This window comes from Mustela putorius, unplaced genomic scaffold (genome assembly GCF_011764305.1).
Source record: "Mustela putorius furo isolate JIRA1106 unplaced genomic scaffold, ASM1176430v1.1 tig00000127_pilon_pilon_pilon, whole genome shotgun sequence".
Lineage (NCBI taxonomy): Eukaryota > Metazoa > Chordata > Mammalia > Carnivora > Mustelidae > Mustela > Mustela putorius.
In genome coordinates, this window is record NW_025421288.1 from 4,682,674 (window position 1) to 4,700,019 (window position 17,346).

The 17,346-nt window shown below is 40.7% G+C and overlaps 1 protein-coding gene across 1 annotated transcript; it reads left to right on the forward strand.

Annotated features, from left to right (window-relative positions):
* Window positions 1-15,742: 15,742 nt before the first annotated feature.
* On the forward strand, window positions 15,743-16,669 carry LOC101693203 (olfactory receptor 9Q2-like). Its single transcript, XM_013048487.1, has one exon. The coding sequence runs from the start codon at window positions 15,743-15,745 to the stop codon at window positions 16,667-16,669; it is 927 nt and encodes a 308-aa protein (XP_012903941.1).
* Window positions 16,670-17,346: the final 677 nt, after the last annotated feature.

The following is a 17,346-nucleotide window of genomic DNA, read 5'->3' on the forward strand; positions in this document are numbered from 1 at the left end:
ACATAGATCAATAAACCATTGGCCACACTAATCCAAAAGAAAAGAGAGAAAGCCCAAATTCATAAAATTATGAATGAAAAGGGAGAGATCACAACTAACACCAAGGAAGTAGAAACAATAATCAGAAGTTATTATCAACAGTTATATGCCAATAAGCTTAGCAACCTAGATGAAATGGATGCATTCCTGGAAAACTATAAACTACCAAAATTGAACCAGGAAGAAATCGACAACCTGAATAGACCGGTATCTAATAACGAGATTGAAGCAGTGATCAAAAACCTCCCCCAAAACAGCCCAGGACCTGACGGATTCCCTGGGGAATTCTACCAAACTTTCAAAGAAGAAATAACACCTATTCTCCTGAATCTGTTTCAAAAAATTGAAGCAGAAGGAAAACTTCCTGACTCTTTCTATGAAGCCAGCATTACCCTGATCCCCAAACCAGGCAAAGACCCTACCAAAAAGGATAATTTCAGACCAATATCACTGATGAATATGGATGCTAATTTTCTCAACAAGAACCTAGCCAACAGGATCCAACAGCACATTAAAAAGATTATCCACCATGATCAAGTGGGATTCGTCCCTGGACTACAAGGATGGTTCAACATTCGCAAATCAATCAATGTGATAGAACAAATTAATATGAGAAGAGAGAAGAACCACATGGTCCTCTCAATTGATGCAGAAAAAGCATTTGACAAAATCCAGCATCCGTTCCTGATTAAAACGCTTCAAAGTATAGGGATAGAGGGAACATTCCTGAACCTCATCAAATCTATCTATGAAAGACCCACAGCAAATATCATCCTCAATGGGAAAAAGCTTGCAGCCTTCCCGTTGAGATCAGGAACATGACAAGGATGCCCACTCTCATCACTCTTGTTCAACATAGTATTAGAAGTCCTAGCAACAGCAATCAGACAACAAAGAGAAATAAAAGGTATCCAAATTGGCAATGAAGAAGTCAAACTCTCTTTCTTTGCAGATGACATGATTCTTTATATGGAAAACCCAAAAGACTTCACCCCAAACTACTAGAACTCATACAGCAATTCAGCAACGTGGCAGGATACAAAGTCAATGTGCAGAAATCAGTGGCTTTCTTATACACTAACAATGAAAATACAGAAAGGGAAATTAGAGAATCGATTCCATTTATTATAGCACCAAGAACCATAAGATACCTGGGAATAAACCTAAAAAAAGAGGTAAAGGATCTGTACTTGAGGAACTACAGAACACTCATGAAAAAAATTGAAGAAGACACAAAAAGATGGAAGACGATTCCATGCTCTTGGATTGGAAGAATAAACATTGTTAAAATGTCTATACTGCCTAGAGCAATCTATACTTTTAATGCTATTCTGATCAAAATTCCACCGGTATTCTTCAAAGAGCTGCAGCAAATAATCCTAAAATTTGTATGGAATCAGAAGAGACCCCGAATCGCTAAGGAAATGTTGAAAAACAAAAATAAAACTGGGGGCATCACGTTACCTGATTTCAAGCTTTATTACAAAGCTGTGATCACCAAGACAGCATGGTACTGGCTTAAAAACAGACACATAGACCAGTGGAACAGAGTAGAGAGCCCAGATATGGACCCTCAACTCTATGGTCAATTAATCTTTGACAAAACAGGAAAAAATACACAGTGGAAAAAAGACAGTCTCTTCAATAAATAGAGAGTATTCTATTATAATTTTTATTATGTAATATTCTAATCATCCAGAAAGACATAGAGAATATTCTGATGAACGTGTGTGCCAACCATCCAGGTTTGCTAGATATTAACATTTTACTATATTTGTCTAACATTAAAAAAAAAACCATAATGATATTCTTGAAACTTTTGTAAATCTATCTCTGATCTCATTTTTTATCCCTATTGATACACATGGCTCCAGGTCATACCAGTTTTTTGTGGATCTGATATATACGACTTATTCTTTCTCATAATTTACAGTGACCTCCACAGGCTGAATTTTTCTCATTCTTCAATCCTAATGGTATTCATTTGTTTTGTTGTCTGTCACTTATACCCAATGGACTGACAATATGTTTCCTATTGTATGGATCATTTCAAAATACTAGCTCCTGGTTTAATTTATCAGGTTCACTAAAAAAATTTGTCTTATATATTGTTACTTTCTACTTTTTCTTCTCTCTTTCTCTTTTTTACTTCCTTCTGGCTTCTTTTGGTTGTGTGTGTAGCTTTTACTTGCAACACACCAAATTTATTTGTTTCCATATCTTTTAATGAGTGCATTTACAAGTCTAGTTTTTCCCCTTTTTGACTGTCAGTACTGTTCACAGGTTTTAATATATACTAATCAGTGTCAGTTATTTCTGAAAAGCTTGACATTTCAGGCTCAGTTCCATTTTGTCTCCGGAGTAACTGAACAGGCTCTTTCCATATGTTAGCATAGTTGGTATTCTTCTTGGCTAGACCTTTGTTAATTTCTTTGTGCCTTTACATTGTGGCAGAGAATAGTTGGGAATTAAAGTTTAGATCAAAATCATTTTCTGTGATCTTTATAGACATTTTCTTTCCTTTGACTTCAGGCATTTAGTATAGTAGATTAAAATGTGATGATAGTCTATTTCTTGTTCCCTTATAGATCACTTATTTTTTTTTCATTTACAGAAATGTAGAGTATATTCATTGTATTCTTAAAACAAATTTTTTAAATTTATTTTTTATTTATTTTCAGCATAACAGTATTCATTATTTTTGCACCACACCCAGTGCTCCATGCAATCCGTGCCCTCTATAATACTCACCACCTGGTACCCCGACCTCCCACCCCCCCGCCCCTTCAAAACCCTCAGATTGCTAAAAATAAGTACACACTACCCCCAACATGGGGCTTGAACTCATGGCCTTGAGATCAAGAGTCACATGCTCTACCAACTAAGTCAGTGGGGTGCCCCTGTTTGTCCTATTCTTGAGTCTAGAAGTATGTCTTATCTTCAATATTGGCATCAGGATCTTGGTGAGCTCTTTGGATCTGAAGACATTAGTTTTTTAAGCTCAAGGGAACTTCCTTCAATTATTTTTTAAATTTTATTATTCTCTTTGTATATTCTCCTTGTGCCTTTATTAAACAGAGAAGGATTTTTGAGGGCTTTTAACTTTTTTTCATGATTCTTTTCTCCTTTGCTGACATTTTGCTCTATATCCTGGTAAGTGTAATAGTTATACAAATAATAGTCAATACAGGTGTGCAACAAAAATAACATATTAATATTTTATTTTAACTGAACTCAATCTTTTTTCCACTAATCTTTTTTTTAAAAGATTTTATTTATTTATTTGACAGATAGCGATCACAAGTAGGCAGAGAGGCAGGCATAGAGAGAGGAGGAAACAGTCTCCCTGCAGAGCAGAGAGTCCAATGCGGGGCTTGATCCCAGGACCCTGGGACCATGACTTGAGCCAAAGGCAGAGGCTTTAATTCACTGAGCCACCCAGGGGCCCCCAGCCACTAATCTTTATTCCACTTTTTCCACTAAAAGAAAGAAAAAAAAGAATCCTTTTCAACCCAAAACAATTTAGTTTTACTTTTTGAAATTTGTTAACCTTTTTTTTTTAATTTGTTACTGTTTACTATTCCTTAAAAAATTTTTTTTTATCCCTTTTTGAAAAAGTAATCTTGACACTCAATGTGGGGCTTTGAACTCACAACCCCAAGATCAAGAGCCAGATGCTCTACGGATTGCACCAGCCAGGTGCCCCAAGGGCATGCAGTTTTAAGCATGGCCTGTTCAGAATTCCAAATCAGTTCAAAATTCTCTCTCTTCTTTATTCCCCTTTTCTCCAGGGAGTGATATAAATTCTCAGAGGGTTTATGTATCATCCTGGCATTGGGAGTAGGACATTTAGTACAACTAATTCCCTCTGTTCTCCCTATCTTCTGAAGAGGGAGCTAGTCGTTTCTGGTTCCTCTTGCCATATGCTCCTATGGGCTACTGTCCTTGCCATGGCTTCTCTCTTAAAATACACACTCTGTATTCTTTTTTGTAGGGCCCTAAGTCTCCTTTGGCTTTCCAACCCTCTCATCAGATTTTTATACTGAGGTGTCAGTGTTCTGTGAAAGTATTTTTGGTCCCTCTGTTTAGACAACATCCATCAACCATTGTTGGTATGTTTCTTGGCTGCCATGTTGGATGCAGAGACTCTAGTGGGCTTGCCACCACCCAAGAAAGTGAAGCACAGGTATCCTCACTTCCAGACTTCTACAAGATGAGATTGGGGCTTACATCACCTACTCACCACCTCTGGGTGCTGGGACACTGATGCTTTCTTAACAATATGTATAATCTATACAACTATAATCTAATCAGGATACCCTCTGATTTTCTCCTCTCCCGCCTGCTGATAATGTCTTCTCTTTCCCTTTTAAGTAAGAAAATGACTATCATCGCGTGAATTTTAACTTCATGATATCAACTCTCTGCTTCGTGTTTTCCAGGAATGCTCTTTAAATGAAAAGATCAATTTAGGGAATATCAAGGAAAATCTCATTTTTCAAAAACATCTCCTTTGCAATTAAAAGCTTTGGTGTCAAGCCTATTTTAAAAAATGCATTAAAAATCTATTTAGAAATTTAATTGTTTTCTTTAGTCCAGGAGGCTTCAGGCCTGCCCTTGAAGGGAAAGTACGTGACAAGTAATGAGGGCTTCCTAAATCATGGAGGTCACTCAAGGATAAGGAGCAGAGGGTATTGGGTAATGCAAACTGATGGCAGTGGTGGAAAGCCAGTGCTTAATATCTCAACTATTACGCCACTGAAGTTAACATATCCTCTTTGAAATACCAGTTAGATTTTCAATGTGTTTATGATTATTTTGTGCCCATTGTCACCCCTGCTTTATGCCACCATCATGACCCCCAAGATGGCTGGCAGAAGCTGCCAAAGTTTAGCTGCAAATTTGAGAGCTTTTGACAAATGTAGTCCTATCTACATGTATCACCTTCCTCTCTCTTTCTGCAGCCCTCATCAGTTGGTTCCATTTTCTGTGACCTCCCATCGCCTCTGGCACTGACCTGGGGGCAGAGAGCTGCTATATATGATTTCTTCTTGTGTGCTTTCTGCTGCTATATTTGTCTTGCTCTCTACAGTTCTGACCAGATGAGCTTGATCCTGTTCATTTACCTTTTCATCAATCAGAATATCTAAGCATCTGCAAATAACAGTGCCAGCCAAAGCCCTGTTCTACCTTTGTCTCACATATTACTACAGTCGGGTTGATCTTCATGACTTGAGCTCTTACTGATGCTTTTATGCAATGATTTAGGCAAGTTCCTGGAAGGGGAAGAGACTGTGACCAGGTTCTACAGAGTCGTGAGCCCCAGGCTGAACTTTCTGCTTTTATAGCCTGAGGAACAGGGAAGTGAAGGAGGCCCTGAGGACAGTTCTTAATAAAGCCAAGTTGTACTAATTATCTTCAGAGCTCTGTGAAATGCTCATCAAAAGCCTCTTCCATTGTATGAACCATCTGGGCTCTCATTATTGTTTGCAGGTGTTTGCAGCAAAGGAAGCTGGGAACCAGGTCTTCAGATGTAGAGAATCTTTCAGGAAGGTGTTTCCCATGAATCCTGCCTCCAGGGGAAGTGATGAAAGACAGGGGCAGAATATCAACAAAGAAATTCCAAATTTTAATGGACAGAAATATGAATAGATATTTAAAATTAAATTATGTGATGACATCAACAGGCATGTTGACATCAGAAGTAACATTAATATTGTGCTAGAGGAGAGCAAAATGGGACAAGGAGATGATGGGTTGGCAATTACAAAATGGATTTGTTAGAACTATCGTCTGAAAAAAGGGGGCCTTATCATCTATAAGAACATTTCCTTGTATGAGTAAGAATGCTACATTTTGCTAAAATGATTTTAAATTTTATTTTGGGGGAGTGAAGGTGTGCACTTGTGATGAGCACCGGGTGTTGTATGGAAGGGTTGAATCCCTATATTGTGTGCTTGAAACTAATATTACTTTATGTTAACTCAGCAGAATTTAATTAAAAACTTAAAAAAACCCTCAATTTTTAAGTGAGAAGTTACATGGAAAGTTCTCAGGATGGTGCCCAGCACATAGTAGGTACTCAGTGGCGATTTTCATGATTATCACAAGTATTATTAGTGGATTCTATATTTATGAAAGCACAGAAAGTTTTATGGCTGCCATAAAGTAATGAGTTGGTGTGAACTCTACAAGATCATTGAATGAAAGGTGGAACTTGGGAAGTGGTCTGGGAAACAGCCTGCTGATGGTGAAGAGCAAGGTATCCTGCTGAAGAATGGTTTTCTGTTCTCTCAACCTATTCCTTTTTCATTTGATCTTTTCCCCCATAACTTTATGATGTTGGCACTATAATTTCCAATTTACAGGAACTACAGTGAGATTATGAATATTCCCCATGGTCAAACAGCTAGAAAATAATGGAGTCAGGATTCAAATCCAGGCAGTCTAATACCAGAATCCATACTTTTGACCAAAACTGGTAATGTCTTCGTTTTTGTAAACTCTTGAATGGTTAGAGATTCCTAAGTGAAAGGAAAGGCTAAAATAGAAATTATCTGCATTTAGCATTAAAGTACTTTGGGATATGAAAAAGCTCTAAAGTTCATGAGGATACCCATCCCCCACCAGGTAGCAGATTTGCAGCCCCAGGAGTCATATTTCCTACTTCAGAGTGAGGGAACATGGTGATCTCTGCCTATTAGGATTTCAGAATTACTATGGGCCAGTAACGGCCATATGCCTGACACTCTTCCCTTTTCTAATGGGTGTGTTTACTGTGGTTGTCTTGCCTAGCTCACCAATGTAGGTTGGGTGTTTGCGGGACAGGCAGAAAGCTTTTTTTTTTTTTTTTCTTTTAAATTCATAGTTCTTTAGACCAAGGAGAGCTGCATCTGGACCTGGTAGGGATCACAAGACCCAAACTCTAATCCAAATCATGTAGTTTTTTGAAGTTTGTGGAGGAGGTGGGGGATCTACTTGGCATATGATTGATGGGGTAGAATAGGAATGTTTATTAGACAATAGAGAAGACTGGATTACTGTTGAGAAAATATTCACTCTATTCCTTTTCCACTGTGAAGAGAATTTATTCCCCTGCTCTAGGATGTTGAGCTTGAACATGTGACTTTCTTTTGGCTGATGAACTTTAACCTTTTGAGGTTCCTCAAAAAGTTAAAAATAGAACTACCCTATGACCCAGCAATTACACTACTAGGTATTTACCCAAAGGATAAAAAATACTAATTCGAGGAGACACATGCACCCTTGATGTAAGCAAAAACTTGAAATACGCTTTGGCCCCTTGCATTTCTGCCATTGTTAGAAGAAGAACATGTCCTGGGTAGCTTGCTGGTCCATGAATGATGAGAGACTCATGAAACAAATCAGGAACTGAGTTCTAGCTTGGCCAAGCTAGGAAAGTCCAGCCTGGATAAGCCAAATCCTGGTTGACCCATAGACTAGTGAGTGTGAGAATAAATGTTTATTGTCATGTGGCTCTGAATTTGTGGGTGTTTGTCACACCACAGTAGCTAAATAAAAATTCTATGGTCAAATACTTTTAAGATTTGTTGCATAATACATGCTTCATTTTAGAGACTTATAAAGTGTATTATCATACTGAGGTCTTAGTATGGTACTAAAGGTCTTATCCTTTAGTAAAGACAATTGTTTGGCTTCATATAACCCAGTTTTCCAGACATCTTTGAGCACTGAATCCTTTTTTGGTGTGTTAAAAGTAAAAAAAAAAAAAAAAAAGAAATGTTAGTTAGGGTTTGATCTATTTTTCTTTTATTTATTTATTTATTTATTTGACAGACATAGATCACAATTAGGCAGAGAAGCAGGCAGAGAGAGAGGGATACAGGCTCCCTGCTAAGCAGAGAGCCCAATGTGGGACTCGATCCCAGGACCATGACCTGAGCTGAAGGCAAGAGGCTTAACCCTCTGAGCTACCCAGGTGCCCCTAATTTTCTTTTCTTAAAAAGAGAAATTCCCCTGTATTGAGGAAAACCCCTAAAAGAGCATTTTGATTATGAAATTTAAGAATCTCTAATGTATGATGGAAATAGAAGTATTTATAAATCAAAATCACAGTGAGATACCATCTCACACCCATCAGAATGGCTAAAATTAACAAGTCAGAAAACAACAGATGTTGGTGAGAATGCAGAGAAAAGGCAACCCTCTTACTGTTGGTAGGAATGCAAACTGGTGCAGTCACTCTGGAAAACAGTATGGAGGTTCCTCAAAAAGTTAAAATTAGAGCTACCCTAGGGCCCAGAATTACAATACTAGGTATTTACCCAAAGGATACAAACATAGTGATTCAAGGAGACACATGCACCCCAATGCTTATAGTAGCATTATCAAAAATAGCCAAATTATGGAAAGAGCTCAAATGTCCATCAACTGATGAATGGATAAAGAAGAGATAGTACACACACACACACACACACACACACAGGAATACTACTCAGGCATAAAAAGAATGAAATCTTGCCTTTTGCAACAATGTGGATGGAGCTAGAGTGTATTATGCTATGTGAAAAAAGTCAGAGAAAGACAGTCATCATAGGATTTCACTTGTATGTTGAATTTAGGAAACAAAACAGATGAACATAGTGGGAAAAGAAAGAGAAGCAAACCACAAAACAGACTCTTAACTGTAGAGAACATACTGAGGGTTACTGGAGGGGATAGGTGGGGATAGGCTAAATGAGTGATGGGTAATACAGTGCCCTCTGTATTAATAAATAAAATAAAATAAATAAAATCCTAAGATTTATCTATTATTTATTTATTTATTTATTTTTAATTTAATTTAATTTTTTTTCAGTGGACCAAAATTCATTGTTTAAGTACCACATCCAGTGCTCCATGCAATATGTGACCTCCATAATACCCACCACCAGGCTCACCAAACCTTCCACCCCCCACCCCTCAAAAACCCTCATATTGTTTTTCAGAGTCCACAGTCTCTCATGGTCCATCTCCCCCTTCAACTTCTCCAAATTCACTTCTCCTCTCCATCTCCCAATATCCTCCGTGTGTTTCCTTATGCTCCACAACTAAGTGAAACTGTATAATTGACACTCTCTGCTTACTTCACTCTTCCAGTCCCATCCATATTGATACAAAAGTTGGGCATTCATCCTTCCTGATGGAGGCATAATACTCCATTGTATATATGGACCATATCTTCTTTATCCATTCGTCTCTTGGCTCTTTCCACAGTTTGGCAACTGTGACCATTGTTGCTATGAACATTGGGGTACAGAGGGCCCTTCTTTTCACTCCATCTGTATCTTTGGGGTAAATACCCAGGAGTGCAATTGCAGGGTCATAGGGTAGCTCTATTTTTAATTTCTTGAGGAATCTCCACATTGTTTTTCAGAGTGGCTGCACCAACTTGCATTCCCACCAACAGTGTAAGAGGGTTCTCCTTTCCCCACATTCTCTCTAACACTTGTTGTTTACTTTCTTGTTAATTTTGGCCATTCTAACTGGTGTAAGGTGGTATCTCAATGTGGTTTTGATTTGAATCTCCCTGATGGCTAATGATGAACATTTTTTTCATGTGTCTGTTAGCCATCTGTATGTCTTCTTTGGAGAAGTGTCTGTTCATGTCTTCTGCCCATTTTTTGAGGTGATTATCTGTTTTGTGTGTGTTGAGTTTGAAGACTTCTTCATAGATTTAAAAAAAAATTAAAAAGATCTTATTCATCCCTGGGTTACAAAGATGGTTCAACATTCACAAATCAATCAATGTGGTAGAACAAATCAATAAGAGAAGAGAGAAGAACCACATGATCTTCTCAATTGATGCAGAAAAAGCATTTGACAAAATCCATCATCTGTTCTTGATTAAAACGCTTCAAAGTATAGGGATAGAGGGAACATTCCTGAACCTCATAAAATTTATCTATGAAAGACCCACAGCAAATATCATCCTCAGTGGGAAAAAGCTTGCAGCCTTCCCGTTGAGATCAGGAACATGACAAGGATGCCCACTCTCACCACTCTCGGTCAACATAGTATTAGAAGTCCTAGCAACAGCAATCAGACAACAAAGAGAAATAAAAGGTATCCAAATTGGCAATGAGGAAGTCAGACTCTCTCTCTTCGCAGATGACATGATTTTTTCTTTTTCTTTTTTTTTTTTAAGATCTTATTTACTTATTTGACAGAGAGAGAGAGAGAGAGATACAAGTAGGTAGAGAGGCAGGCAGAGAGACAGGGGGAAGCAGGCTCCCCGCTGAGCAGAGAGCCCGATGCGGGACTCGATCCCAGGACCCTGGGATCATAACCTGAGCCTAAGGCAGAGGCTTTAACCCACTGAGCCACCCAGGTGCCCCTGACATGATTTTTTATATGGAAAACCCAAAAGACTTCACCCCCAAACTACTAGAACTCATATAGCAATTCAATAATGTGGCAGGATATAAAGTCAATGTACAGAAATCAGTGGCTTTCTTATACATTAACAATGGAAATACAGAAAGGGAAATTAGAGAATCGATTCCATTTACTATAGCACCAAGAACCATAAGATACCTGGGAATAAACCTAACCAAAGAGGTAAAGGATCTGTACTCGAGGAACTGCAGAACACTCAGGAAAGAAATTGAAGAAGACACAAAAAGATGGAAGACCATTCCATGCTCTTGGATCGAAAGAATAAACATTGTTAAAATGTCTATACTACCTAGAGCAATCTATACTTTTAATGCCACTCCGATAAAAATTACACTGGTATTTATTTATTTAAGATAGAGAGAGCACAAGTGGGGAAAGGGGCAGAGGGAAAGGGAGAAAGAGACTCTCCACTGAGCAGGGAGTGCAATGCAAGACTTGATCCCATGACCCTGAGATCATGGTCTGAGTTAAAGGCAAACGTTTAACGGACTGAGCCACCCAGGCACCCGCAGAGGGCACGTGTTGTGATGAGCTCTTGGTGTTGTATGTGAGTGATGAATCACTACATTGTACACCCAAAACTAATATTACACTATATATTGACCAACTGGAATTTAAATAAGGACTCAGAGCTATAAAACAAATAAAATAAATGGAAGGTATTGAGATATTAAAAATTTGATTGTGGTGTGTAACAATACATAAAGAATTTTGAGTCTTCTCAAAACCACCTGTTTCAAATATCATAGCTATAAGATGAGGGACAACTACCCAATCCATGCTGGATTTTCTGTGGGCAAAAAAAAAAAAATGTACTGTGTAAAGTCAACTGTGATTTTAAGGTAGTCTGTTAATACAGCATAGCCCAGAGGACTCACCTCTTCACCCAATGAGCCTTGGTGGATAAATGCATGAGTGGAGGGTCATAAAAAAAAAAAATAAAATGTCCTCTAGCAGTCAGGGCTTTGGTCTGGGCAGAGTCCCTTAGCAACCAGTATGCACAGGACAGACAAAATTTCTAGTCCACTCACCAAGTAACTAATGACCTTAGGATCCTCTTGCCCTTTTTCCTCATTGGTAAAAATGAGGAATTATCTCTCAATCCACAGGCTCTAGTGAGAAGAAATGAAGAGAGGGCTTTGAAATAGTTAAGGAGCCTCTCTGCAAGCATTAGATCTTATTAAGCTGACCTTCCTTCATGGTCTTTTCCTAAGTGGAGGGCAGATAGGAAAGAAATGGAATATGCCCAGATGAATGACAGCGTGTGGACTCTGAGAAACAAACTGAGGGTTTTGGAGGGGAGAGTGGAGGGGGAATTGGGTGAGCCTGGTAATAGGTATTAAGGAGGGCACGTATTGCATGGAGCACTGGGTGTGGTGCAGAAACAATGAATGTTGGAACACCGAAAAAATAAAATAAAATTTGAAAAAAAGGCACTTGTTGAACCTGTCCCTGGAAGCCCTTGGTCTTGTCCTTCCTTTTTCAAGTGTATCCCCCGGTCCCACTGCTGTGCTAAACCATTAGAGATAGTGGCAAAAGAGTGATCAATGATACTGATATCTTTGTTTGAAAACTTGATGTTTTGTTCCCCATAGATTTTTTGCATTGATTTTGACTTTTTAATAATATTACATTAATGTATACCTTGTTTACTGTTTTTGGCAATACCTTAGATTTTGCACCTGAGGCGAGTTCCTCACTCACCTTACCTGAGTCCTGGACCTTCCTAGTGTCTTCTGTGCTGCTGCTAAAATTTGAAGCATTGTCCCAGGCTGTCCTGCCACTATAGATTTGCTCCCATTGGTTCACCGTCCTGAAGAGTTTTGCCTATCATCCCTGTCCCCTACCTCTGTCCAAGCTGTCACCTCCTCTAGGAAGTCCTCCCTGATCTGTTCTACCTATAAATAATCCTGACCTACACTGAATCCCCATGGCACCTTGTGTACACCACCTTGATTAAGAGTTAGTGCCTGTTACCTGTCAGATGGATAGTTATCTTACCTACCACATTGCACATTCCTGTGGATAGGCACCTTTTCTCTTTTGGAGAGGTTTGTTTCATTTTGTATCTCTCGCTCTTTGTTTAGAATTCTTAGCACAGTATTGGATTAATGAACTGTGCGGTGTCATTTTCTTTTGGCTCTCCTAATTGTCAAAGAGAGCAATTATTTTGTTCCCTCCCACTTTTCTTATTTCCTTTTCTGAACTGAGACATGTTGGCATTCAGTGACTTAACAAAATGCTTATGGATTTGGGGTTTCAAAAATGTTACAGTGTCAAAGAGGCAGATTGCTGGCAGAGGTCATGACAACAAGAACTTGCCAATTTCTCCTCTGGGCACAGTACTAGGCTGTTGTTTTCCCTATAGTTTTACTTGTTTTGGAGAGAGAGTGAGAGGGAGAGACTGACAATTAAACATTCGACCTCTAGGGAGGGCAAATTTAGAACACACAATGTGTCTTGTTGAAGTCTTCCCCCCTTTGTCTTCCCAGATTTTGCAGATCAAAGACTTCTGTTTATAAAGCATCCTGCTTCCAGATCTGGCCACTGTGATGGGGTGGTAATGTGTACAATTTCTGACTGTAGAAGTTAAAGCAAAGACATCTCTCTCTCCTCAGGGCACTGTGCAGAACCAGGATTCAGGACTTTTATCCCAATCTCAGTGGGTGTGTCACAGGGCTTTGGGAGCTGGGACTGGAACCAGGTGCCTTGTTAAAAATCCACGTGAGCAATAATTGCCTTTCCTTAGAGACCACTTTAGTCATCGATTGGAGACTTCAGAGCTTTTATATCAACTATTATTGTCTCTCCCTAAAGGAGTTTGCATTGGTGCCAGAAGCCCATAAGAACAGGCTGCTCTCCAGCCTCTGCTATCCCAGCCTGCAACTGAACAAAAACCAGGGTGAGGTGTGCATTTTAACCAGAGTTCCCAGATGGAGGAACCGGAGAGGTTGAGGGCAGGGAGAAGAGAGGGCTGGACAGTCCAGAACTTGCAAGGTAGATGAAGATGATATGGTGCAGGCACTGATGTTCAGGCAACGGTCACATTATTATTCCCTTGTTGAGTCACTGTTTTAGTGTCTGTGAGGGAAGTGTAGGGGCAGAGGGAAGGACACTGCAGCCCTAAGAGATACTAAGTCACTTGCTCATCGTCATAGCTGAGCAGATATGGGAGGACAAGAACCACCCAGCAGACCTCCTGCTGCCCAGAGCAGTAGTCTTTCCCCTACACCCTTACCATGCTCCAAGCCATGGAAGACAAATGACCTTTTAGGAACACAGTGGGAAAAGGTGTGGCCAGTAAAGACGGAGTGGGATTCAGGGGAGAAAACGGATGTGGTTCTCTTGGCTCATGCTCCATTCAGATCCCCGGATCCAATTTCTTTAATTTATAATTTCCCCCACTACATCAGCCCAACTAGCTGCCAAGATCTAATGCTTTAGAGATGATCAAATATCTCCTTTATCCCGCTGCCCTGCAGCTCTGCCAAAGTACTGTCTGTCCATTAGCACAGAAGTCCCCATCAGCCTTCAGCTAGAAGTGGACTGCAGTGTGGATATCTGGGCGCGTCCCTTTGGGCTGTAGGAGTAGACGTGTGATGCACGTGAAATCTGGTAATGAGATACGTAGCACTTTTGTGTGCAGCATTGTTACTAATGACGGTTCTGTTTACTGGCTGTGCAGTCTGGAGCGTGTGACGTCAGTTCCTTCTGTCTGTTTCCTCATCTGTAAGATGAGGATAATCAAAGTTTCTACCTTGTAGAATGGTTGTGGGGATTAGATGAGTTAATACAGAAATCACTTAGAATACTTTTTTTTTTTTTTTAGAGATGTATTTATTTATTTTAGAGAGAAAAAGAGCAGGGGGAGGGGCCGAGGGAGAGGGAGAGAGAGAGACAGTCCCAAGAGGACTCCCCGCTGAGCACAAGCCCAGCCCAAGCTCCATCCCACTGTCCTCAGATCATGATCTGAGCCAAAATCAAGAGTCGGATGCTTAACTGACGGAGTCACCCAAGTGCCCCCACTTAGAACAGTTTCTGTCTGTGTGCTTCTATTGTTAAGGATAATAGCAGCTCTTATGAAATCTGCTTTTGGTAAACTAAAAGGCTCTAATGAAGATAGCAGCTTCCTATAAAGGAAGCACCTTGTTAGGCTGGGAATGGAAAGGGAAAGCCTAAGCACGTGGCCTACAATGTTTGTGAATGTTGGTTGGTTTTAATGATGTTTTTTGCTTTTAAACATTTTCAGAAAACAAAAACAATCACTTGAAGATTTGTATAGGGCCTTTCCCTTTGCAAGGTGCTTCACATCTTATTTGATAAGCTTATTTATTCTGTGAAGACATCTTAAACCCTTATAATGTGCTGAGTTCCAAGGGCACGCACACTTACCAGGGAAGACAGACTTGAGAGAGACTTTTTTCGAGAGCAGTACGATCTGATCCTGGGGATGGGAAAGTAGGTATTTTGTCAGAAGGGGTGGCCTGTGGAAAGCACAGAGATGACAGAAGCATTACAGAAGCTGCAAATAATCCAGTGTAGCTGGAGAGACGTGTGAGAGGGAGGGGTGTGGCCACAGGTGTGAAGAGTGAGTAGTAAGCAAGGGGCATGGGGAAGTAGGCAGGGAGTCCTCCCCACAGAAGAGTCCTCCCCATTGAGGACTTTCCTGACATGCCAAGGAGCCCACTGACTCTCCTATCCTATACATGATGGGGTATCATGGCTGGATTTTAACAGGGGAGTAAGACATGATCAAATTAAAAATATTATCCTGGCCACAATGAAGAAGAATTGGCAAGAAGTGTGTCTGAAGGCAAGGAGAGCTGTTAGGTACACTGCTGTGGTTTTTGATCCATGCAAGAGATGGTGAGTGTTTGAAATGAGGAAGGAGTGGTGGTCTTGGAGAAAAAGGGATAGAGTCCTGAGATGGACATTCCCATGGTAGACAGGACCCCATGTTTCAACCCTTGCTGGAGTGACAGGGGAATATTGGTTAAGAATGGTTATTTGGCTCACAGGGGCTCCCCCAGCTCACTAGCAATAAAAGTAAGACAATAGGCATTCTATTAAGAATAGAATTTTGGCTTTCTTGACATATACGATGACTCTATTTCTCAGAGCTCCCTTGAAGGTAGGAGCGAAGACCAGTCATCTCTGAGGTCCCACACAGCTGGTGACATATTTCGTCCAGAGTACTGGTCCAGTAAACATCCGCTGGAAATACAGGTCAGTCCTATTTATAGCTTCTGACCTGGCTTCTCATCCTAGTGCTGTGAGGCACCTCATGGCAGAGAAGAACATCACCTGGGTGAGCGAATTCCTCCTTATTGCATTCACTGACAGGCCTGCGTGGGCCCTTCCTCTCTTCTTCCTGTTTCTGCTCATCTATCTCCTGACCTTGTTGGGGAACCTGGGCATGATGAGCCTGATCCGTGCAGATGGCCGGCTGCACACCCCAATGTACTTTTTCCTTGGCCACCTCGCGTTCATGGACGTGTGCTACTCATCGGCCATTGTGCCACAGATGCTGGCCGTGTTGCTGGAACACGGGGCCACACTGTCCTACTCCCGCTGCGCCATGCAGTTCTTCCTCTTCACCTTCTTCGGCTCCATCGACTGCTACCTTCTGGCCATCATGGCCTATGACCGCTATGTGGCCGTGTGCCGGCCCCTGCTCTATGTCACCATCATGACTGAGAAGGCCCTCTGGGGCTTAGTGGCTGGGGCTTATGGCGCTGGTCTCTCCAGCGCCTTTGTTCGCACGGTCACCGCCTTCACCCTCTCCTTCTGTGGGAACAACGAGATTGACTTTATCTTCTGTGACCTTCCTCCTCTGCTAAAGCTGACCTGTGGGGACAGCTACACCCAGGAGGTGGTCATCATTGTGTTTGCCATCTTCGTCATCCCTGCCTGCATGGTGGCGATCTTGGTGTCCTACCTGTTTATCATCGTGGCCATCGTGAGGATCCCCTCAGCGGGAGGCCGGGCCAAGACCTTCTCCACCTGCGCCTCCCACCTCATAGTTGTGTCCCTCTTCTTCGGCACCCTCATCTTCATGTACCTCAGAGATAACTCTGGTCACTCTCCACAGGAAGATCGGGTGGTGTCTGTGTTCTACACAACAGTGATCCCCATGTTGAACCCCCTCATCTACAGCCTGAGGAACAAGGAGGTGAAGGAGGCATTGAGGAAAGTTCTTGAAAGAGCCTAGTTGTCCTGATCATTTACTTCCAACTTTGAGAATCCTGACAATCGTCTCTTCTGAGGACCAGCCTCAGATACTCATAATGATACTCATTATTCAAGGCATGCTCCATGTTTGAAGGATTGTATCATGGCACAAAGCATAAAAAGGAACCAGAACTTTTAGTTCCAGAGAGAGAAAAGAAGAAAAGGAAAAGGCTGCCTGCAGAGATTGGGGGAAGAGCTCTAAGTCCCAGGACAAACGACAGAAGGAGGTGCGGTTAAATCCTAGGAAATCCCCGTGTGTCACACTTCACAGGTCTGTGTCTGTAAAACAAGATGACTGTTGTTGCAAACTTTTCCAAAGATCCTTACCATATAGAAACATTGAAAATAGTGTATAGTGAACTCCCTAGACCTCAAACTTAGATTCTGCTACTGCTAATATTTTATTATATTTGTTTTATCGCATATTTATAATCTATTCATTTACCCATCCATCAATTCGCCCTTCAATCCGCCTTATTTTTTGATGCTTTTCAAAGTGAGTTTCTGACATCTGTATTAGTGCTCTTCACTCCTAGACAGTTCAGAATTATGTCATCAATTAGGATTCAAAATTTAGATTACATTTATGTTTAAAGGTTGAGGTAGTAGTTTGAGGGTCCTGTTAATTAAACTGAACCTGCTCAAAGTATTCTTGAC

What these genes read in the sequence shown, in the direction of transcription:
- LOC101693203 (XM_013048487.1), top strand. Translation starts at nt 15,743, where the DNA reads ATGGCAGAGAAGAACATCACCTGGGTGAGCGAATTCCTCCTTATTGCA.